This window comes from Rhinolophus hipposideros (genome assembly GCF_964194185.1).
Source record: "Rhinolophus hipposideros genome assembly, chromosome: 1".
Taxonomy (NCBI): Eukaryota; Metazoa; Chordata; class Mammalia; order Chiroptera; family Rhinolophidae; genus Rhinolophus; species Rhinolophus hipposideros.
Genome location: NC_138047.1, coordinates 11919497 through 11944780, shown reverse-complemented (window position 1 = coordinate 11944780; position 25284 = coordinate 11919497). Strand labels below are relative to the sequence as shown.

Sequence of the window (25284 nt, the reverse complement as noted above, 5' to 3'; positions counted from 1 at the left end):
CTCCAGCGAAAAAACTTATGAGGCAGCAACTTTTTCCACTAGCAAGGAAGAAGCTATGAAAAAAGTAGGCATTTTTTAAACATGTTAATTCTGGATAATGCCAGGGAGGGGGACATAGAGAGCAAGAAGGACCCTGAGCTCACTTTCCTGAGGACCCCGAGGTGGGTAGAACAAGAGAGAAGCAAGATCCATGGCTTGAGAGGGCTGCAGGGGATGAAGCCTCTTCGACAATAACCAGGTCTAAATTAAGGTAAGGAGGTAGAGAGAAGCTAAAACAACAGATTGGTTATGATGGGAAGATCTAGGTCATGGCTTTAGGAGTGAGATAGAAGTAACAAGACTGGAGAGGCAGGAATTAGTTAAACTAATACTCCCAAAGGTGTTGAATGATAACATTAGGGTCTCTTAGAAAATGAAAGACTAGTGATAGAGTGCAGAGACCAAGAGGAAGTTAAATTTGTTTGAGGGTAGTGTTTTTGTTATCTCCCAGTCATTATTTTTGTCCTATAAACTACTGGAACACTTTAGTTTCAATAACACATTTTTTTCGGCAGTGACACAATTCTCTAAAGAAAAACTAAGCACATGATATCACAAGAGGAACAACTATTTGAAATTGGACTGTCCTGAAAAATCAGAGACATGTGGTTGCTGCAAGTTTTTTTCTAGTACCTCACAGCTGTTTTCTTTATCTTTCAGCTTGTAGCGTTCTTCTGTATTTAACTGCTGTTGATTTATGTTTTCTAATGTGTGGCATACACATCTTTGCAGTTCTCTTTATATATGTGTGTGTGTATATGTGTATATATATAAATATATGTATATATATTTAATACATATTAATATATATTTAATATATATGTTACATATATATATATATATATTTCCATAAGTAGCAGGTTTACCATTAGATTTTTTTATATTCAGGCTCTTATTCAAGAATAAACTCATGTATCTTCAGACAGCCAAAAAGAAACTTGTACTAAAAACTAAATAATACCCTGTTTCCTCAACAAAAATGTTTCTATATAGGGGAGATGCTGTGGAGAGACAGGAAGTAGGTTTTACTTTGAGATTGTGGGAAATTTTTGTCAAGAAGCTGTGGATATTTATATTTGTGTCAGAAATCAATCTATATAAAAAAAGGAAAAGTTGGTAAATACATTGATAAACGTGCATGCTGGATCAGATATACCTGTCGAAAGCAATGTTTTGTTAAAAGTACAAAATAACCATTTGAAAGAGTGCAATACTAGTTTTTTTCACGAAGGTAAAACTGTAGTTAGAAATATGGCTCCATCCATATTAAACTTAGCATTAAATTTAGAAATAAATTTAAAGAATAAGTCCATTCCATTTTAGCTTACTGTTTAGGGCTGCTCCAAAACTGCTCAGGTAGGTGATTTTCTTAACGCAAGTGTTTCTGAAGGAAGAAACATATAGAAAACAGCTAGAAAACTCTCCAAGCCTCTGTGAGCCTGTTTCTTCTTTGAGGAAATATTTGAAAAATATATAGAAAGGGAATAAGAATCCCATTGTTATTTACATCTATTTGTAGTTTTCAATAGCCATTGTTTGTCCTGTATAAAAATTGTGAGGTAAGCTTTAATGGAAAACAAACAAGTATATAAACAAGTATATAAAAACAAACAAGTATATAAACATCGAGATTATGGAACACAGAACATTGGACAATTTGAGACTTTTTACAGCAGGCTGATTTTGTTTGTGTGTTTGTGTGTTTGTTTGTTTTAATGCTTTTTTTTGGAAAGAGAATTTCAAAATTTGACAGTTCGACAATATTTCTAGATCAGACTAGAATACCTATAAACACTTAAACTGCCATACCTCTTTGAGAATATCTGTAATAAAATAATACTGCTGTACTTAAACCGTTCATCGTTATACGACTCAGCATTTGATTTGTTTAAGTGTATTATTTGTAGCTCACCGAAGGCAAAAGAAAAATTTGATTCTTCCATCTGCTAACTCCTCTTTCCTTTCCCAGCCTAGTAGCTGTGTGCTCCTCAGCACCATTGCCTATACATTGCTCGCACTACCTTCCTGACACCTAACAAAGCATCTGTCAGTTGGAGGCTTTTGATGAATATTTGCTGAAAGAACAAAGAACGACTTCAGCTCCCTTTATCCTGTGACACTTTCTATGGCCAGGATTAGACCAGTATTAAAAAACATGTTAAATCTAAAAATCCAGTTTCATTTTATCAGTAAAAGTGTATGTTCATATTTGGAGAGGTATTTTTGAGCAAATTATATGAACTAAACAGGCAATGCCCAGCTCTTTTATGAAATTCTACCTCTGACTTGTCCAACAATCAAAGACTGGTACAAATTTGGCATGGCGAATCAGAAGTATCATTTTTTAAATATTCCATAGTGCATTTATAAATACTGAAGTAGAATAAAACTGATTTGCTTTTGCTAACTTTTTTCTCCCCACCATTCTCCTAGAGCTATGTAAAGAATAAAGGGGTTGGGATTGGGAAACATTCTCTTCATAGAGAAAGCAAAAACTATCCCAAGTCATACTCATTTTGAAAAATATTAAATTTAGGATTACCAGGTGGGTTTTTGTTTCTTTTGTTCTGTTTTCTTCCCTTAAATCCAGTTACCCTAGTTGATAAGTTGGTAATCAGTTGTCCATGTTCAGGATTTTTAAAAATAGCATTAAAATGTGTCATGTTGAAAAAGTTAAAACTGTGTTACCTATGAGTTTCCTACTTGCTTGGTACAAACTGACACATGAGTAGAGTTAACTTCTCATGCCTGAATTAACCATTATAATTTCAACCCTAGAGTCAGGAAGACCACATCTCGACACCTAGATTTAGAGTTGCCAGCAGGGTTCTGCAGTCTAGGGCTTTCACATTATGAACACATAAATTTAATCATAGAGGTTGTGATACAGAGGAGTTCATTCTTGAGTACATTTAGTTGGTTAGCAGTCAATTTCTGACTACATATTCAGAACATATACTGACGATATCAAAGCACTACCACTGACCAAGTTAAGTTAGAATAAGTGGGCAGATTCTTAGCTACAAAAAAACAACAAGGCTACGGAAAAGTGACTGATATATGGTAACATCTGGGACATTTAGAACTTCCATTCCACGGCTAATTCTCTGTGTCAAACTTTAGTGCAGATTTAGGTAAACATCGAAATGTTTTCTCAGTTTCTTCCAGAGTTAGGTAATGATGTCTAATGTGATAAGGTACATAATTGAGAATAAAGCTATTTTGCGTCCTTCTCTAACTTAGCACAAGAATATATCTTCTTTATTTTCTGTTCTTCTCTACATCTTTCTGTATCACTGATTGGGCCTAACTTTTCTCAACTGCATTTATATGATCTAATTACTAGTCTTTGACAAGGACTCTCATGAATTAAGATCTCCCTTCATCTCTTCATGGTTGTGAAAAGTCCACCAATACATGAGATATTTGTGGTTCTAGAAATTCCTCAGAGCTTGACATCCCTTGCTATATATTTTATTTACCAAGTTTGAAAGAAAGACAGAGAAAAATCTGAGCAATAATTATACAGGTATGCTAGGCTTGGATTCCCACTCCATTTGGGAATTTTTAAATATATACTTTCAGGGTATAGCAATATTGGTTACCTATTGGTTACACTATTCGAAAGTACTAATTCGTTTCCATGAATTTCACATGGATTGTTTTCACTACATGAAATATAATCTTTACTTTTTTCTTCTCCAGTGACATACTCTTCTTTGTTCTCCTCCTTCCTGATAAAATATTGAGAACACACGCGAAACAGACAATGTGTTCAGTAACTTAATTAGTCAACATGCCAATGCTTAGAAGGAACTAGAAGGAATACAATAACTCTCTTACCGAGTTATATTGGGAAATTCTAAAATAACATTTGTTCCTAAGGATTTACATACTTAATTACCCTAGAAAATTAGGCCATGTTATGACTGATGACACGCAATATAAGCACCATTTCATGAGTATTGAGGAAAATAGATTTAGGTTTTCTCTTTATCTGACTTAGATTCATGTTCATTATTTAGTTCATTTATATGCATCGTCTTTTATTCTAATGTACCACGTGCCTTAATCCATGCTGCATTACTTGCTACCATTTTTTAAAATGCATTTTTAATTTTCAGTCCAATGACAAAAGTTGGACGGCATTGGCGGTTCATTTACCTTGGCTTGGGCTGTATCACTGGAAACAAACACACTTTTTGAAGTTCTCGCTTGAGTATTTTTTGGATGATTGAAGTGGGAGTTATTTTCTTGTTTATTTATGTGCTCTCTTTTCTGAAAAATATTGGACTTCTTTAAAGAGTAGTTATTTATATATGGTGCTAAAGAGCAGAGAAAAAGGGTAAATTAACTTATTAATTTTGTACTTATAGTGCTATCTTTCCCTTTTGGAAGTTAAAATAAATCTGGTGGGAAAGGTGGGGATTATCTTGGGACAGTGCTTGAGGAACATGGAGCAAGAGTAGTTCAGATATCTGTGGTGACTACCATTTCTTCTAAGGAGTTTCAGCTCCCCTGTGGGACCCTCAGCTTTTAAAGGGGGAAGAACAGTAAGAAGAAAGAAAGCTCTCTTTTGATGATTGAACAGAGATGTCCCAGAGATTAACTCAGTTGTCAAGATTTTGCCAGCTCTTTTCCTTGTATTAAAAGGACTATTGGAGACCATATGGCCATCAGAACAGCAGAAGATTTGTAAGGACCACATGAATCCTTACTCACTGGTCAAGCAATGTTCCGAGCCAAGCCTAACTCAGCAAAATGGTCTCAAAAACTTTATAAGCTATACATTTATCAAGGAAGTTAAAATGTCTTTAACTTCCAAAAGAGGAGATGGCACACTGTAAGTATAAAATTAAGGTATAAAATAACTTAATTTATTCTTTCTCTTTGCCCTTTAGCATCATACAAATAATGAGGCTGCAAGGGAAGTATTTTTCCACAGAGGTGGAATATAAATAAACAAAAATATAACTCCCACTACAGTCACTCTAAAGCCACTCAAATTAGCTCTTCAAAAGGTATGTGTGTTTCTAGTGATATATCCCAGCTAAAGAAAATCATGTCAATGCTGACAGGTTGAAATTTTAAAATACATGTTTAAAATGTTAACAAATAATCCCAATTCCAACTCCTCCTCCCCAAAACTACATACCTGCACATAACAGGAAGAGGAAAACTGAAGGAACGTTCCTGGAAGACACAGCTTGCTGCCCTGACGTTGACCCTGTGACCTGGTGAGAGGTCTCTAATTTTATTTTTTATGAGCTCTCCTCACATTCATGATTGTTAATGTGGGTGCAGAGCTCTGAAGTATGTGTTTCACTAAATTTCTGTCACCCCATACCAGACTTAAAAGATTTTAAGTTGTATATACCAGACAGAGAGAGAAAAGTATACTTTATCTTTCCCACTTGAGATCCAGAGGAGATTGTGAAGAACTTGATCTAAGGTCTAGAAAGAGATGTGGAAGGAAGCAATAAAGAAAAGCCAACATGAAAATACATGATCATTTGTGGCAGTTCTTGCCTCAGAGCGCTTCCCAGCCATGAGTGGGTTAGAGAATAATTGAGTCTCTCTATGACCTGCGTAGTTGGTGCAATTAACAGATTATTCCTTAATATTACCACACATGATCTCTGACCCAAGCTTGAAATTTCAGCGTTCAGATTTTCCCCCCAGCCATTTTAAAAGAGTCACCAGTTCTACAATAAAACCTTCACAAATATAAATAATATACAAAGTATATTTAGCACAGTGTCTGGCACTTCAACAGATGTTACCACTGAAAGGGGTTAACTGAGGGGACAAAAAGTACTTACTGGTAGAATTCCTTTTATGACCACTGGCTTATTCTAATTAGCGTATTAGTTGTTTGAAATAGAAATATTGTTGCTTAGAAAAATACTTGTTTTTTTCATTAGGATAAAAATATTTCCAAGGGTTTTGTTTCAGCCTCTTGTTAGTAACAGAGCCCAAGACAAATCTGGGCCCAAGGAGATGACTAAGAAAACTTGGTCCGGAACCAAGAAGATCTGGGTTCCAGGTCCTGTCCTGCTGCCCACACAATGAGCGCCACTGGATGGAACAAGGTTCTCTGCAGGCGTGTCCTGGAGCTCAACACTGCCCAGCCCTGGGCTCACTGCTCCCAGATTGCTGAGAAGGAAACAGATGTTCCAGCATCCATTGTCCTAGTTGTGAAATATGTCACACCACCCACCTTCTTCTCCATGCTTCTCCATCCCACGCCGAATAAATTGACCTCATGGCAAGCAGAGTCACCAACCACCCTCATTTGTGGCCATAGACACACTCTGAAATGTTCCCCGAGGCTACATGGTCTAATAAAGTCACTTTCAACATGAAAATGCTTTCAAAAGTATCATTCTCGTTGTTTTTACCATTGTAACTCTCATAATTGTCCTTATCTGAGCAGAGAAAAGGCAAATTAGCCTCAGAATACCAATGTGTCTGTATACCAGTTGAACACTAAGAAGCTAGGATTTGAGCTATTTTCAAGCATTATTAAAGTTGTTTGATTTAATACTTAACTTCTGTACTGCCCACCATATTATTAGAATAAAAGCATAATAAGTTTCTTTTCACCATGAATTTTCTAAGTGGATAATATTTAGAGAAAACTAGAAGAGGACTTTAAAAGAAAAACTTGGAAACTGAAAACACAAAGCTTCTTCATTATTGTATGTATTTATGCCATGTATAAATAATTGTCAAAGGGGCTAGGGAGGGTAAAATGTTAATAGAAAATGTTTTCGCAATGTGGCAAACCAGGGTGCCACAGCTTGAGAGACATTTGTACTTTGAAGTTGGTTTTCTCTCAGCTCTTGTAGGTGATCTTAGATCTCAGAGCTGGGACATATCAGCAGCAAAGAACTGATACTCATTTCTCACTTCTTTGTTTTACCCAGCCCTTTGGAAAGATAACTTGAGATTACTTTCATTATGGTACATTAATTTTTTTAAAGGCTGTACTAGTTAACTTTTAAACTGAGTGTTATCCTATTTTAATATCTGAAGATATTAAAATACCTCAGTTTTCTAAAAACCCTATTTGGATCTTGAAATGTAAATGCAGTTCCCTTTGTAACTATACCCATGCCTTCCTTCAAAATCATTTAACGCCAGAATTATTTTCTAAAGCAGAAGCACAACACATATTTCAACTCCCACATAATAACACTGCAAAATTTGGTAACGTCTGCATATTTTCTTTACTGATTGCAGTGTTAATCTGAAGTTAATTATAACAAACTGATTTTTCTCCCCAGAACCACTTTTATATATATCACATTTAGTTTAATTGGTATTTTGAATAATAAATTATTTTTTAGCTAGAGCATATTGTTTGATATTGCTAATGAAATGACTTTAATGTTCAGCTTAGCTATTATAAGGAGTCTTATTTTGTTTTATATTTTAAAATATAATTCTCCATCGTACCACACTAATTAATCTGATAACTGCTTTTTTTTTTTTTAATCTTCAGTATAACCTTATATAAAAACACTGCGATGATTGGCAGGAGATAGTGTTTTGACAATTCAGCTACACATGAATCCTTGCATTACAGCATATGTTTGTGCTAGTGTTCTTTAATAATATTTCTGTACTTACCATTCTTGACTGCCAATAAGCAGTCCCACGCAGTTTACGGTCCAGCTATAAATAGGTAGTACTGCTATTAATAATAATATTAGTGTGATCTTCAGATCCTGTGTGGGCCCTGCACTGTGAGATGGAATGGTCAAATAGCAGAAAGTCTACATCTCCACTAACGGGAAACTGATAGAATTTCTGTTTATTCCCTTCAACAAATAGTTATTAAATCTTATATATGTGCTCACTGCTGGTACTATTATCTGTGTGGGCAAAGGCAGAAAAAAATAATTGAAAGACTCAATTCTTGCCCTGAAAGAGGTCCCATCTAGTTGGGCGTGAGGAGGGGAGTGACTAACAAGTCTCCATGAACAGTAGTCTCTTAATTATATATTGTGTGGTATTATTCTCTACATTGTGGACTGTAGATATTCAAAGACTATAAGAGATTAGAGGAAGGAAAACTCAATGTAGGCTAGAATCATTTCAGGTGGCCTTGTGATGGACGTGAGACCTGAAATGGACATTGAAAACTTGGTTAAGATTTGAAAATGTGGGTGAGAGGAGATTTCTTGTGTGAACAAGAGCATGAACAAAGATTCAAAAGCAAGAAAGATCTTTGGAGTGTTGAGAGCACAATGAGTCTTCCTGGGTTGGGTCAGCTTAGAGTTCTGTTGGGGAGCATTGGGAGATCATGTTGGAAATGTCACAGAACGTCATAAAGGGCTGGGAATGCCAGGACCAAGCATTTGTCAAATAATGGTGAGCTACTAAAGATTTATGAATAAAGATGCATGCAGTATTTCACAAAAGGCGGGCCTGAGGGTCAGAGACTAGACAAGAAGTCAAGATCTAAGAAATATAAAGCACAAAATAACAAGGCCAAGTAATGTGCGCAGATTACACGAAGCCTATGCAGCAAGAAAATCTCAAAAGTTAGGAGGACACGTCTGCCCTGGAAGGAACCCCTTACAGTCTTCCTTTGGGGGCAGGAATTATTTCCAGCATCCTCAGTAGGTATGAGTGAATATTCTAATAGAAATATGAATCAGTTAACCAAAATGGAGTCACAGAGATTTGGACAAATCCTGACATGATCAAAGTGGAGTTTCAGAAAATTGAATCTGTCACTGTTATGAAGAATAGATTAACACAGGGTGAAACCAGGTTTTGATGGGGCATTTGAAAAATAGTTGTAACAAGGGGCTTAGGCAGGGATTGTAATGGTGAGCATTGAGAGGAATAATGCATATGAGAAATAACTCCAAGTAGAAATGTGCCAATGAAAGGAGGCTCCAAATCTTCAACCCTGGTAAAGATGCAATAGTAGTACCATAGACAGAAATACAAGAGTTAGGAAAGTTATTCATGAAGACCTCAGCATTTCCTGATTTGCTTTTCCTGATCCAGGAGAGCTTGGTTGGAAAGCGCATTCACAGCACATGGCCAAGCGCCAACGTGCTGAGTCATTGGAACCTCCACTAAGTCCCGGGAGATCTCTGAGTGACGTTCATTTTGGCCTTTGGCTTCTAACCACATCAGGATTTTAGAGTAACACTAACAGATGTGTTTACGTGAGGGATTTTCAACAATTGGAGCACTACCTATTGTTTAAATCCTGGTAGAAATATGCTAAAACTTTGGCAGGTAAAACACCGTGGCACATGGGGACCGAAATCAGTGCTTCAGTATATAAGTGGGTTACCTCTAGGTAATGATTTGATAAAATGTTTTCTCCAAATTAAAGCTTTCTTCTTATTAATTAGATATTGTCTTCCAACGAGGTCATGTCACTTAGATGATAAAATGGGTTGTCAGAGTTATTGGTCAGAATAAGTTAAAATAACAACGTTCAGTCAAATGACATGTTTAACGACAAGGACCATTTATTTAACATCTATGTTTTTATATATTTATTTATCTAACACCTATGTCAAAAACCATGTTAAGTGCTTTATAGCTGTTATCTGATTTCATTAGCAAATGATCCCATGAAATATGTACTTTTATTATCCTCATTTTCCAGATAAGGAAACTGTGGCCGGAAAGGTTAAATTGCTTCAGATTATGCAAGGTAATTAGGATTTGAATGAGGTCCAGTGAGATTCTAAAGCCCTTACCCTTAACTGCTTCTCTGTATTTGTCTCTTCTCTCTTGAGTGAGCAAACAAGGTAATTGTGAATTTTACTAAGCCTTCAGCACTCCACCCACAAAAGATATGGTATCTGTCATGTGTGAAGAAATAATGGTTCATTTATAAAATATGCCACTGACTGTTTAGCAACCTGTTTTCTCACATTTCTGGCAAAGAATATCTTTATGTATTGAACCAGACTCGATGCAGTAAGAATCTAAATTTATAGAAGCTGCATATAAATATATTACAAGCCTTTTGTTGCCTTCAGACCCAGATGCTGTATGCACATCTTAAACTACGGTCTGCGATGTGGAAAATTATTTTACACTTGTTTTAGGAAAAAGCCAGGTATCAGTATAAAAACACCAAAGCCTCAGATACCAAACACTGTTTAAAAAAATAATAAAATGAAACATACCTTTGAAAAAGCCTGCTGTACACTGAATAAAATTTAAAACTAAATGCATGGCATCTATATTCATATGTGAATATTTTACATGCATCTATTTCTAACTAAATTTATGTGTCTACAATAGGCACAAAGTGATGCTAAAGAACTTAAATTTTACTTTTTCTTCACCTATAAAACTAATGGAAAGTTGTTTGTTTGTTTGTTTTTGTTCACACAGCTGAATTTTTATTCCTCTTGTGGGGTGTTTATCTCTGCTATGCAGTGCGGACAGTCCCATCAGCATTTCATGAGCCACGCTACATGGCTGTCGCAGTTCACAATGAGCTGATTATCTCTGCTATATTCCATACAATTAGGCAAGTAATCTGCAGAGCTAGTAAATAACTGTCTTATTTTTCTGCTGTGTTATAGTTTAATTTAATGCTTTTGCTGCATTCATTGATTTCAAGTTGTTTTTTTCAAAATGTGTCAGAAATCCACAAAAAACAAAAATTTGATATTTCAAGTATTTTATGCATTTGATAATAACAATTTGAGCTGCTTTGTATATAAGTGACATTTTTATGTATAAAAATTTCCTACTGTTATTCATTCTTGAAAAACACAAAAAATATAGAAAAATGTACATCTACTTTCCTAAACTCCCTTTCTGGATGTTTCCATTCACAGTCAGCAGATGGAAATATTCATTTGGATATATCCGACCATTGCAGCATTAAATAGCAGAATTGGATGAGATGCATCATGGAAAGATTTAGGAAGGATGCTGTTTTATAAGTTGATTAATTTGTCCCAGAAATCACAAATGAATATAGTTTTTTGTTTTAACTCTGCTGTTCTTATTTCCTTCTGATGTGTTATTTATTGCCTTGATTTATTTTGAAGGTTAATGTACAGTTATTGTATTATGTACATTAACTGTACATATGGGAATGTTGTTAGATATTGTTTACGATATGAAATACTTTTTGTTCTGAAGATATAAAGCAATACATACGTACGTTATAAAGTAGATATAGATAAATTGTCTATGTTTTCATTCATGTTTAATGTGCTGCTTTATACTTTTAAAATTTTACTCAGGCAACATGTGTGTGTGTCGATTCTGCCGAATTTGAAACCAAATGTGACTGATTTTTGTGTGCAATGAGGTTTTGTCATCCTCACAGTTAAGCAATAACTTTCAGTGGTAAGAAGGTATGGCCTGGCCTGCCATTTTTTGATATCACATGTATTTCTCTAGTCAATGGGTACAAAGGAGGAAGGAAGTGGCTTTTGATAAGTGAAAACAATGAAATATGTATGATTTATCTGCTGGGAATTTTCACCTGATTCATATTTGAAAATGAAATGAAAACTTCAGCGAGAACAATAATAACAAAAGGAATACTATAATTTGAAAGTCAACAAAAACATGCCATTCGATTCCTTGACATAATACTAAAAGTTAGGACAATTAGGAATGTAATGAGAAATTCTGAATGTTTTTCTTTGCCCTCAGTGGAAAGGTGGATATTAATTATAGTGGGAGTCAGGGTGGGAGGTTGTGGATCTGTGGAAGTTTTGCAGGATAATTATCACCTTTCACTTTAGTAAATGATCATCAAGTGATATCTTGCCCTTCTAGGAAGAGAAGATGCAGAGAGTAGTCGGGCCATAGGCATAACTTGCACTTTTTAAACTTTTAGTAAGAAAAAGAAGTATTTACGATCTGACCTTGGAAACTCCATCAAAGGCCAGGAATCAAGGGAGTTTGCCTCTTTGCTTTGTCTTGCTTGAGAGAGAGAGAGAGAGAGAGAGAGAGAGAGAGAGAGAGAGAGAGAGAGAGAGAGAGAGAGAGAGAGAGAGAGAGAGAGAGAGAGAGAGAGAGAGAGAGAGAGAGGAGAAGAGGGAGGAAAGTTGAGAAGCAAAATATGAAATTATAAATAGGCTGAGAGTGTTTCCTAGTTCTACACAGACTGGTGTTCAAGGATCTGAGAGCTGGTACCCTTGTTCCAAAATGTAGTGAGCACTAAAATGTGGTACCAGCACTCCACAGCCTTTACTTTTCTCCCAAACCATCTCCCAAGAAAAGCTGCATTTTAGTTGTTTGTTTCCAGAATATAAAACACATATGTTTCAAGATCTAACAAACATGCTTCTCTAGAACAATTTATAATGCTATAGTAACAAACCAACTAAAGAGTTATAATCATTTAAGAAGGCTTATTACAGATGAGTGTAAACGTCTTCTTTTGTCAGAATGTGACTCCATGCAAAGGGTTTCCCACTTTTGCCCTACAATTGCCTGCTGTATTTTCTTAGAACCAAATTAATTGCCCAAGAAATTAAATCTGTTCCAAGCAGTTACCTAAATTGATCTATATCCTTTTCTTCCTTGATTTACCATGTTCAGTTTTCATCATTCAGTGTTTTTTTAGTGGATTTTAAACTCTTAAGTGACTCACATCCTTTCAGAGGTAGGTGAGGTAAATTATTTATTAATGAACTTTTAAAAAATTCTTAATAATAAGGCAATAGATGTCCATTACATAAATGTCATAGAATGATAAAGAAAAAATAAACTCCCGCATCCAACCAGCCAAAAATAAGCACTGTTAACATATTGCTATATCACTTTTAGAAGTTTTTATATGTGTGTGTATATGTATGATACATTGCATTTGCTAGCTCCCTTTTAGGAACATCACAATGCAAACTAGCATACCAAGAAGTCCTGCCATAGGAAGTATATTTAACTTTGTTTAACCAGCTTTTTTCCAAACTTAATCGACCAGGGAATTCCCCCAACCCTCAATTAACACCTGGTAAAAGCAGTCACACTTCAAGAAATACTGTTTTAATACTGGGCCAAGGTGATAGGGAACAATAAAATTTTGAATATTATATACTCATTGAAAACAGCTTTCTTACTTTGCTTAAATCTTTCTTTCCTACAGAATCCCAAACAACCCATTAGCCCAGCAAGACAAATCACATAAACAGTGAGCTGACTTCATGGAGACAGCTCTGACCTAATTGTTCATGTTGAACTTAATAGATTTGGTGTTGACTGCACATAGGAGCTTCACAAGATCAATTTTCTTCCAAACAACTATGTGTTCCTCTATCAGTTTTGAGCAGGGAGGATTTCCAATGGTAGCAGAGTGCCCAGCCTTGGTAAGCTTTGGTATTTTCTTAGGCAAGCCCAAACAAATCTAATGGGAAGCCCTACATTTTACAATTCCAAATCTGACTTAACTTTTTACATATGACCAGAACTTGATTAGACTGTAGCATTTTGGCTTCAGAGAATCACAGTATATATTAGCTATTATCTTTTGGAAATTTAATTTATATGGCTACAAAGGATCAAGGATGGAATTGTAGTTTAACATAGTAATTATGCAGAACACTGATTTTAGGGGAATGAGTAGGGAGCAAGTAATAAATAGGCAGTAATAATTAAGTCAAGTACATACAATTTCTTATTTACACATGGATTGAATTCATATATGCTTGGTTCTAATATTGATAAAGTCCAAGAATAAGAAATGATAACATAATATATTAAATCAGCGGGATCCATCTTGGTAATTTTTTCCTGCAATAACACAATTTAAATAAGGCTTCTGACATCAGCAAAGATATTCTCTATCAATAAATTGCAAGGATTAAGTCTAGAAGGGGAAATAATGCACAGGGCATTTTGCCCAGTCTGTTCTAAACCTTTACTTATTTTCAATACTAAGCATAAAGCAAATCTTTGAGAAAGTACAAGATTATTTAAAAGTTAGCTTTCATTCTTAACCTCAATCTTCAACTATTTCTGTGCCCCTGACTTTTTGACTCATTTTTTAAAAGTTGACATACTCTTTTTGAAAAATGAAGCTTTAAAACTACTGCAAACCCCAATTTTTTCTTAAGATATTTCCAGTCAGCCCTACAACCTGAAAACCCTGGCAGTAATTAAAAACTGGTTAATGCAAGAATAATTGATGTCAGTGTATGTCAAAATTATTTTTTGGAAGATCCATCATTTTAATTTAAAATATATGTAACCATTCTTCCTTCAGGATGTTGTCAGGCTAATTAAAGTTCAGGTGTCCTGGCATTTGAGATAGGAATTCTCAGGACATGAGGGTGCTTTTAGACTGTAAATCCATCTCCTTCGATTGAACTGTCTGCTCCAGTACTGGCAATGGCCTCAGCAAGTTGGGATTTATTACATTTCTGGGGCACATTTTATATTGTCTCTATGCCTCAATACTATGCCTCAGACACTATAACTTGCTTTGGAATGTGACGATTCTATTTCAGTGCTTAAAGAAAAATCTCACCTTTACAGACTATCTTATCCCCAAACAAAATGAATATTTAATCATATTCAAGGCAAGTATAAGGCCACTTTGCTCACAAAGGAGTTAGAGAAGATGGTAATTCAGAAAATCATTTATGGGTATATGTGAACTACCATGAGCATTTTGCACTTCTATGCATGTTGTGAGTCTATTTTGTTTATGTCTCAAGACAGGGAGAAATAACTCTCCATTTTGGATAACTCTTGAGCTTCCATTTTAGCTTGTTGGGTTTTTTTTTTAGGGGGAGAGGTTAAACAGGGGGCAAGATGGAGATGAAAATGAGGAAGAAACAAACCCCTTGAAGAAAATTTTGTATCAAATATTTATAATATTAATTTACTTAATAAATTTGTTACCAATATGGTATAGTGCAGATATAAAAATTAGTTCCTTCTATTTTTAGATTCATGTATGTTTGTTTTATGATTATATCATGAGCTTTTCCCTACGATGTTAGCTTTTCTAATTTGATGATGTATATTATTGAAACAAAATGCTAATTGTCTAATTTCAAAAGCATTGAAATCTCATATTTAGCTTTCATGAATAGCAATATATGGAAAAATTTTAAAGGATATCATTGCAAAAATGACCTTAATAAAAGCAAAAGGTGGTTTCTGGCATAAGGATGAGTCCTTAGAACATGAGTTTTAGTTTGTACATATACCTGTTGATTTATGAAAATATTTCGAAATTACCAGAGTAGATGTCAGTACTGAATTATTCCTACACATTTGTCTTACAGGGATATCCTGGAACACAGCTTTAGAAATTCCTCAATAAAATAATATCTTAAATATTATGTGTTAAATTATTTTAAAACAACTTAATGCTTTATAGCAACTAAAATTTTTATTTTAAAAGATGCATTTTACAAACCATTACTGTATTTATATTGTTCCTTACATTACTTACCATTTAAACCTCTGGGATCATTCACAAAGACAGATAATAACCCACTCTTTTCTTTCTTAATTCTAACTAATATTTTTAAATGAAGAATATTAGAGTCAAGAGTTGTTTGGATATGTCTTATAACCGAAATTTGCCTGAAACCAACAGTTTGTAACAGCTCTTATTTTTAATTCATATATGTTCACTGCTTTTGCTTTGCAGATTCAAGTTAGGTGCAAAATAATAATCTGAGGAAATGTTTAGCACATTATACATGTGTATGCTGTCTTTCTAACTTGATAATTTAAACTAATAAATTATAAGTAGTTCACATCTTGTGTATCCAATTAGCATTACTTAGACCCTTATCTTCCCTGGTGAAAATGTATGCTATAGAAACAATACAATTCTTTTCTTCGTTTCTTCCTTCCTTCCTTCCTTCTTTCCTCCTTCCTTCCTTCCTCCCTTCCTTCCATCCTTCCTTCCTTCCTTCCTTCCTTCCTTCCTTCCTTCCTTCCTTCCTTCCTTCCTTCCTTCCTTCTTCCTTCTTTCCTCCCTGTCTCCTTTCCTCCCTTCCACCCCCGCTCTCTTTCTTTCTTTTTCTTAGCACACTGAGGTAAAAAATTTCCAAGTATCCAGTGTTTCAAGTAGAGATCTTGTTAGATTGCTAACTTGGTGAATTCTCATTTCAGATTTGTTCTTGCCTCGAGGCTTCAGCCCGATTGGATGTTAATGCTGTATTTTGCACATACTCATTTGACGGTGACAGTCACCATTGGGTTGCTTTTGATTCCAAAGGTATTCCTCTCACATTACCTTTCTCTTGCATTGAGTTATTTCTCCTTTAAAAAATATTTGGCGATATAGGCAAAAGGAGGTGTGGAGATTTGCTTGACATCTAAAATGTTTTTAAAGCTCCCTCCTCAGGAAACTAGGTGTCTATTTCCTTTTGGAATTTAATAAACATCTCACATGATTATTAAGCGACTTAACTTGCTCAAAGCCCATCATCTGTTTTGAGATCCAGTTGTGTTTTAATTATTGTGGATTCAAGGTGGCTTTCGTTGTAAAATCAACATCGTTTTTAAAGAGAATTATCCTATTCTAAGAATTCTCTGGTTTTTTTTAATTCATACAGAGAAATATTGTGTTTTAAACATTTAGAGACTTTTTATTTAAATAGAAATAAATAATTATAATATTGTGTATAGAAGTCTTGCTTAATAATGATAGATTCTGACAAAGATTTACATAGGCGGCATAATGTAGTGCAGGGAAATGGCCCAGGACTCAGACACAAGGATTATGCACTCATGCTGTACCACAAACTAGCTATACAATATGATATTAGCCAAGACTTTGCATCTCTCTGAGTTTCAGTTTCCTCATCTATGACATGATAGCAATAAGGCTGCTTGGAATGCAGTAATATCAGAGTTTGGGGGAAAAACAGATTATACAAACTATAGCATTATCATTATTTTTCTTTTACACATAGAACAACAAAATATTAGAACATTATATATCTCTTTTCTTTTTCAATTTATTTGAAAAAGAATTTATTTTTGAATTTATTTTTCCATTACAGTTGATGTACAGTATTATATTTGTTTCAGGTATACAACGCAGTGACTAGACATTTATATACCTTACGAAGTGATCAGTCTTTATCGGTGCCATGCAATCTAACATTAACACTGCTGAAACAAGAACTGTGATTTCTTGTGTTTCACCCCAGGCTTTACTTCACTTTTCAGAATTAACCAAAACATTGAAATTCAGCCTAATTGAAAAGGTCAAATGATTAAAAAGGCCAAATAGGCCAAATTCCTATTTTTCTTCTTTACTTGAATTACACCAAATAGCCACAATTTCCACGGATTACTCTGTTATTGCAATGTATCTTAACCGTGTTACACTTGCATAATATAATAACACTTTTATTAGATATACACATGCTCAGACTACTCATTCATTCAATAAATTGTTATAGAACTCCAAAGAAAATTGAAAACATATGTTCATTGTACTTCAACATTCCTAGCACCACTATTCAAAAAGTGGAAATGACCCAAATTTCCATCAACTGACAAATGTATAAATAAAATGTGGTCTATCCATGCAATGGAATATTATTTATTAATAAAAAGGAATGAAGCATTGATACGTGCTACAACTTGTACAAAACTTGAAAACATTATGCCAAGTGAAAGAAGCCAGACACAGTTAGGTGAAAAGTCTAGAATAAGCAACTCTGTAGAGACAGAAGGCAGGTTAGTGGTTGTCATGGGCTGCGGGAAGGGGAAATGGAAGTGACTGCTTAATGAGTTCAAGGTTTCTTTTTGGGATGATAAAAATATTCTGTAATTTAACTTTTTGAATATACTAAAAGGCATGGAATTGAACAATTTAGAATTGAGAATTTTATGGTATGTGAATTATATCTCAACAACAGATAAAGAAAATACTGAGAGGGGGCTTTGCTAAGCACTGTTCTAGATCCTGGAGTAAAAGTAATGAACAGATAAAAATCTGTTCTCTTGTGGTGCTTATATTCTGGAGGAGAGGATGGGGAAACAGAAAAGATAAATAAAATAAATATTTAAAATGGTATTTTAGATAGAGATAAGCATGAAGGAAAATAACAAAGCAGGAAATGGACAATATATGACAAATAACTGTTTCTTAAACTCGTGATAATCTCTAAGATTTTGCTCAAGAAAACAACTCCATTCTTATAAATAAGCTCCAAGTGGTTTAACTAGTAGCATGTGAGATTTTTTTTCATCTTTATGGCCGTAAGCTAATGGCACAGGTTGAAACCACACACATAAGTAGAACAGGGAAAGAAAGATTCATCCGTTTCGGTGGTTTCTCAGCCAGTCCCAATTACAAAACATTCATTGTTACTTAAATAGAGAATTACCACTTCACGTTATCTCATGTTTATGTTCACCTGCCTACCTGAACATTTTAACGAACATTGACATCAAAAACTCGCTACCATCAAAGAGTGAGCTGTTAATTTGATAAAGGAATATTAGATCTGATAACAAGCTGGGAGAAGAGAACCCATGTTCTCTAAACTGTTCTCTCAATTTTCGTAGGACAATGACTTGGTTTACAGATTGTGTGAAGGGTGGCTGGATTATTTGGATTCTCCCTGCCCTCCACCACTTACCCAATTCACTCTTCCTCCCTTCTCCTTTTGAAGAACAGAGATAGCAAGAGCACATGAAACTGAAAAACATTAAAATGCCACATGAAAATAATAAAAATATGTCAAAATGTAAAGGAGGAACTAAGAATAATGAGTTGAAGAGAAAAAAACCTGTAATTTCATTGAATCTTTGAACGTTAAATTTAGATACCATCGAACCCAGAGCTCTTTAAGGTAGGAGGGCACCATGCTCCAGAGAGCTCCCATGACTTGTTTAGGATCTCCCTGTCAACACTGTTGAGGCTGGAATTCACATTTCTTGTCTCCTGAGTCTTGAAAGTAGATGTTTTTTTAATGTAATTTAAAATTTTTTTGCAAGTACAATTGACGTATAATATTATGTTAGTTTCAGGTGTATAACATTTATATAACTTACAAAAGAATCACCCCAATAAGTCTAGGACCTCCCTAATACCATACATAGTCATTGCAATATTATTGACTATATTCCCTATGCTGTACCTTATGTCCCTGTAACTGTTTTTATAACTGCCATTTTTTACTTCTTAATCCCTTCATCTTTTGAAAGTAGACTTTTTTAAAGCTATATGTAGTAGACTGAAAGTCACATTCCTGTGATCAGAGTTAACTGTGCCCAGAAATAAAATACAGCCTCCCCTAAGGGAAGCAAAATGACAAACATGTGCTAGACCTCACTGCTCCAAAAAATATCCCCATCTCGCTGCCAATAGATATAAATTGCTACTCTTAAAGAACATTTCTTTGGATTCTTATACTTATTTCCATTTTCAAAATGCAAATATCATGAAAGAGAAGTAATAGAAGTTAAACACAGGGAGCCCAGAGAAAAGACCAGGGTGAAAATAGGAATCAGAGAGGGAACAAAATACCTCATGAATGTGTAAGATGGAAAGCAAAACTTAAATATAGCAGCGCACTTTTATAAGAAGTTCAGTGAATGAATTCATCTAAGCTGAAGAAGTGATATTAATATTAGAACCTTTAGACATTATGCAGTGTCTTGTTGTGGGTAACATCTAGAGCTCATACTGAACATGTGTTTCAGTTTTCACAGTCAGGCAATAACCCACGAGATGACATTGCTACAGAAGCGTATGAAGATGACCTGGACATGGGCCGGTCTGGATCCTACCTGAACAGCAGTATCAACTCAGCCTGGAGTGAGCACAGCTTGGATCCAGAGGACATCCGGGTAATACCAGGATTTCTGCTTTCCTGTTTCAGACTAGGGCCATTTATACAGGCAAGCGTGTGTGCTCACATCTGTGCATATGTGTGTTACAAAGAAAAGGAGAGAGAGAATGTGTGTTTGTGTCAGAACTCAAGAGTTAATCCAGTTCTAAAATGTATAATCATGATATAAATGAAGACGCACAGGCCAGTCTTGATAGTCTCAATGGACTTGCTGGTAGTCATAGAGATGAGCCTGCTCTACATGATCCATAATATGGGTTAGGATGGGAAGGTAGGATAGATCTGTGAGCAAAGAGCCTGGATTATTTAAAGTAATCTGTGGCAACATCTCAGCACTTGGAGGAAGAAGATGTTTTTAGTATGTGATGTCCCCTAAACCTTTACTAACATTAAGTGTAACTTTATCAATGGCTACGTGATGCTTCCAATATTGTTCCAGGGCGATGGTTTACCAGTAGACCATATACTGTGTTTTGTTATGGTCCAGGCACAGTCTGGCCCACACAACTCTCTAGTTCAAAGCTCTTGCTCCATTAAGCAAGGCTAGAATGCATAGGTTCATGGCTTAAAGTTCCAAGTCGATGTGAAACAAAACACAGAGTAATCAGAAAGTAAGCCTAAGGAGAGAGTTGATGAGTAGAGATGTTAGGAATCTCTGTAGAACAATTTCCCGAAAGAGCTCAAGCTTCTTGAATTCAAATTATCTTCAGGGAGATTATCTGGCTGAAACACTAAGTTCCACACCTTTTGAATTTACTCTTGTTCTGCCAGGATGAGCTGAAGAAACTCTATGCCCAGTTGGAAATATATAAAAGGAAGAAGATGATCACAAATAACCCCCACCTCCAGAAAAAGCGGTGCTCGAAGAAGGGCTTAGGCCGTTCAATCATGAGGCGGATAACCGAGATCCCAGAGACGGTCAGCAGGCAGTGTTCCAAAGAGGACAAGGACGTCACAGACCACACTGTGGCCAAAAGCACTGCCCTCGTCAGGAAGAACCCACAAGAGTCTTCAGGTAACACTGGGAAACCCAAGGAGGAGTCCCTGAAAAACCGTGTCTTCTCCCTGAAGAAATCCCACAGCACTTACGATCATGTGAGAGACCAAACAGAAGAGTCCAATAGCTTACCCACCGAAAGCCAAGAAGAGGAGGCCACAGAAAATTCCACACTGGAGTCTCTGTCAGGTAAAAAGCTAACACAAGCGCTGAAAGAAAACAGCGAGTCCGAGTCCACGGAGTCTGTGCCTCTGGTGTGTAAGTCTGCAAGTGCTCACAACCTCAGCTCAGAGAAGAAGCCGGGGCACCCACGAACGTCCATGTTACAAAAGTCTCTCAGTGTCATAGCGAGTGCCAAGGAGAAGACTCTTGGATTAGCTGGGAAAACCCCAATGTCAAGTGTGGAAGAACGTGCTAAAGCTCAGAAACCTCTGCCCAAAGATAAAGCGACAAACAGAAAATACTCCAATTCTGATAACACAGAGACTAAAGATTGTGCCCCCCCAAACTCCAATCATTTGGAGGAGCCAAGAAAACCTCAGAAATCAGGGATTATGAAGCCACAGAGGGCCAACCCCCCCACTGCCAAGTCTGACATGAGTCCTGGCACCACCCAGAAGAAGGACAACTTTGACATAGGGGAAGTATGCCCTTGGGAGATGTACGACCTGACCCCTGGTCCTGTGCCTTCAGAGTCAAAAGTTCAAAAGCACGTGTCTATTGTGGCTTCTGAAATGGAGAAAAACCCACCTTTTTCCTTAAAGGAGACATCTCATCCCAAGTCCAAGGCAGCTGAATTATGTCAGCAATCCAATCAGAAGAGCATAGACAAGGCTGTGGTCTGCCCTTGGGAGAGCCAAGGTCAGACCCGTTTTGAAAATGAGAAGCATTTGATTTCCAAGACTCAGGTTCCCCCAGGGAGAGCAAAAGAGGAGAATGGAAGTGAGCATTCTGCAGCCAATGTGTGCGCTGGGCAATATGAAGAACTGCCCCCAAAAGCTGTAGCATGCAAAGTAGAGAATGAAAATCTCACCCAACTAGGAGACCAGGAAAAAAACACATCTTCGTCTAAGGAAACTGGGCCTGGCACCTATCACTCCAGTAATAACTTTCAGCAACCTTTAACGTCACGAGTGGAGGTGTGTCCTTGGGAGTTTGAGACCCCAGATGAACCAAACATTGAAAGAAGTGTAGCTTTACCTGCCTCTTTGGTTTTAAATGCAAATCTGATAGCAGAGCCTCGGAAATAAGAGGCTCTTTTTTAACATGTAGCATCCCCAGAAAGAAAAGGAGAACAAAGAAACCCTGAATTCAATATAAGACAGAAGATGTAAGGATCAAAAATTCCCAAGGAATATTTGTCACTCAGGGGAAATGTGAAAGGCATGGGCAGAAGAAGACTAAGGAGCGTAGAGAGACGTCATCACGGAGAAGGTCCTTCCCCTGGTAATACTAAGAAAATCTTTACATTTCAGCATGTTTAGAGGAAGTAACCCTCAATGTCTGCCCCTGATCAATATTTACCTGTGGGAGTTGGAAGATCCTAAACAAGGCAAACCAGAGGGCACAGAAGAGGTACGAGATTTGTACAGAAGGGATAGATGAATATGACCGAAATCGCTAACTGGAAAGAACTTACTTTACCTATTTAACCTTGAAGGCACTGCTAACTTAATGCATCCCAAATACCTTTTATATTAATGATTGCTCTCATTTTCTTATAATTGTATGGTTCAGTACATTGTTGTGTCTCATAGTCAAGCATTCCAGATTGTACAATTTTTGCAGATAACTTTGATATTATGCGACACAACACATTTATGCAATCTGCAGCTACTCAATTGCTACTGCAACATACAGAATACCTGCTATCTATCAACTTTAGTTGATTCTCAAAGTACAGTAAGCTTTCTCTGGCTTGGGAAGTCATACTGTTATTGTAAAATCTTTTAGTTTGGGCTGTGGTTTATATATTGTGAATTTGGATTATTATTTCACATCATGCGTTCTACTGTCAATCAGGGTTTTTTATACAAGTTGAGTTACTTGTTTTGCACTCGTTCTTAGGACTCAGAAGCTTTATTAATATCAGAGATCAGTGGTCCTACATAGTCGTATGTCTCAAAAAGTTAAGGACAACTTATCTACTGTTTGTTTGAAGTCCAAGATAGACAATGCCTTCATTCCAATGAAACCTCCCTTTTAACTCTTTTAGTATTTCATACTTAGCAGCATTTCGTAAGGAAGAAGCTAAGAGTGAGAGAAATATACTGTGCATTACTATTACCGTGGGAAAGGGATATTAGGTATGCCATGAGAATTACAGCAGTACTGCAGAACCAGGAAGTTTGCCTTTCAAAACAAAGACAGAAAGGGAGCTCCTGATAGCACTTTCAAGGGATTATTTTTTTAAAGAGAAACATTATGATAGCATCAAGATCATTGGATGAATATATTTTTATTGTGCATACTGAATATATAATATTTTAAATGACCTTAAACTATTTATTCTCATAAACTCTTATCCATTGCTTCAGCTAGAGGTAGAACTTGCTGGTCTCAAAACCCAAAGAGATTTATAACCTGATTTATTCCAGGCCTATCTGGTGGTACGGCCTCTTCCTTCTCCTAAGCACTGGAAAACTCACAAGTCCTGCAAATTGCCCTTCAGAGCCACCTAGCTCAAAATGTAAAACACGAAGGTTTATTTGCAAGGCAAAACGGCCCCCCAAAGCATCTTTTATAAGATGTATTGTATTCCACACTGATCGTTTGGCATGAAAATCCTGATCTGCTGATTTAGCCCTACTGATGTGATCATGCAAAGAGATTGCATTTCAAAGCTCAGTTTCGTTTTATTTAAAGACGAATCACATAAAAATAGAACCCAGACTTTTCTTTTTCTCACGCTAAACACTGAAGTCTCAAGGGCTTTTTTAGCCAGGACATTCCAGCCTAAATGACTCCTGCCTTTCATGAGCAGCAAGAACATACTAGGAGGATAAAAGATGAGAAAGGGAATCAGAAGCTGGATAAAGGGCTGTTCTTAGAGAATATCATCCTCAGTGGAAGGCAAAAACTAAGACTTCTTAGTCATCATCAAATTGTCTCAATAATTTTTATTCAGGAGTAAGTGAGCACTTCACCGTTTTGCAAAGCTGTGCACAAATCCCCCTCCCCCATTTCCTTGCTTTGTGCATTACTCAGGTTGGTGGGGTAGGTTTGAAGAGACAGAAATTCTATTTTTGTGTGTGTTTCCTTCAATTATTTCCTTCTTCCCTTCCTTTTCAATCAAGGCCTGTCTACTTGGTAACCTTGGAATGCAACTCTAAGGTCTATTTGTATACCAGTTTCCAGATGCACCTACTTGTTTAATTTATGTCTGAGATCTGTCAGCACTTTATTCACTTTTTGAGAACGAAGCAGTCAAGCATCAATGACTTTTTATTGCACTTCAGGGTAATCCTGCTAGAGATGTGGCTTAAAGAAGACTTGCCAAATTATACCTTAGTCCATAGATTTTTCTCCACCAGCATAAATCAGTAAGAGTGCCTAGGGTCTTTCCTAGAGTGTTATTGCCATTACTTATCAGCAAGAGAAGTTTAAATTTACAGTTCTTGAGGTTATTTTCCCAGATTGATAATAAGAAAGTGAATAGACACTGTGATGGTCACAAACATTTGCTAGGTTGTCCTTCTCGATGCATGTGCGGGCTGCCTCCTGTCCTTGTTGTTAAGCCAGGGTTTATAAATAAGTAGATTTCTACCAAACTTAATAGAACTGTATATTTTATGCAAGAATTAAATGCTTTATGACATGAATTATAACTCAGCCCATTGTAAACTTTGGTGGCGATATGGATTTGAAACTCGACAGTTCTCTTGTATTTGCTTCCTAGGTTTCTGCATGCAAGTGATGACAGGTAGGACTGAAAAAACACTGCCTTTTGACTTCTAGCATTTAGCAACTGAGAATTGTAGAGTCAATAAAGCTGTAAGTCTCTTCACTTAATCTGTCTTTCTTCTGAAACTATGATCTGAAATCTACAGCATCCCACCATGAAATATTTGGTAAATTTATGTTGTGACGTGTTGCAGCATGTAAATAATTATAACTTCTCTGCAATAAAAAATATTTATATGAAAGTGATTTATGTATTTATCTGTCGAGAATTGAATTTATTTCACTCAAACAACTTTGAAGGAATCTCATATATCTTTGGCTTTGGCATACTTATGCACATACATTCTCTTATTGCCTATCTGCAGGAATACACGATTAACCAAATGTGGCCTCAAACATACAGGTAATCATTTGGAGCCAATAAATCCTATTAGGACTGGTGGTTTTGATTTAAGGAACCAATAAATCCTGTTAGGACTAGTGGTTTTGATTTAAGGAACCTCTAGCCAGATGGGAACTAATTCAGCTACCTTTTTAAAGTTACTCAAC

At 36.1% G+C, this 25284-nt stretch overlaps 1 protein-coding gene across 1 annotated transcript in view; it reads left to right on the top strand.

Moving 5' to 3' along the window:
• Nucleotides 1–24974, top strand: part of GPR158 (G protein-coupled receptor 158) — a 402394-nt gene extending 377420 nt beyond the window's left edge. The window contains exons 8-11 of the mRNA XM_081043867.1: nucleotides 10423–10561; nucleotides 16132–16237; nucleotides 19687–19833; nucleotides 20607–24974. Coding sequence (XP_080899993.1) covers nucleotides 10423–10561; nucleotides 16132–16237; nucleotides 19687–19833; nucleotides 20607–22082 — 1868 coding nt within the window. The 3' untranslated portion in view covers nucleotides 22083–24974. The remainder of the gene's footprint in view (nucleotides 1–10422; nucleotides 10562–16131; nucleotides 16238–19686; nucleotides 19834–20606) is intronic.
• Nucleotides 24975–25284: the final 310 nt, after the last annotated feature.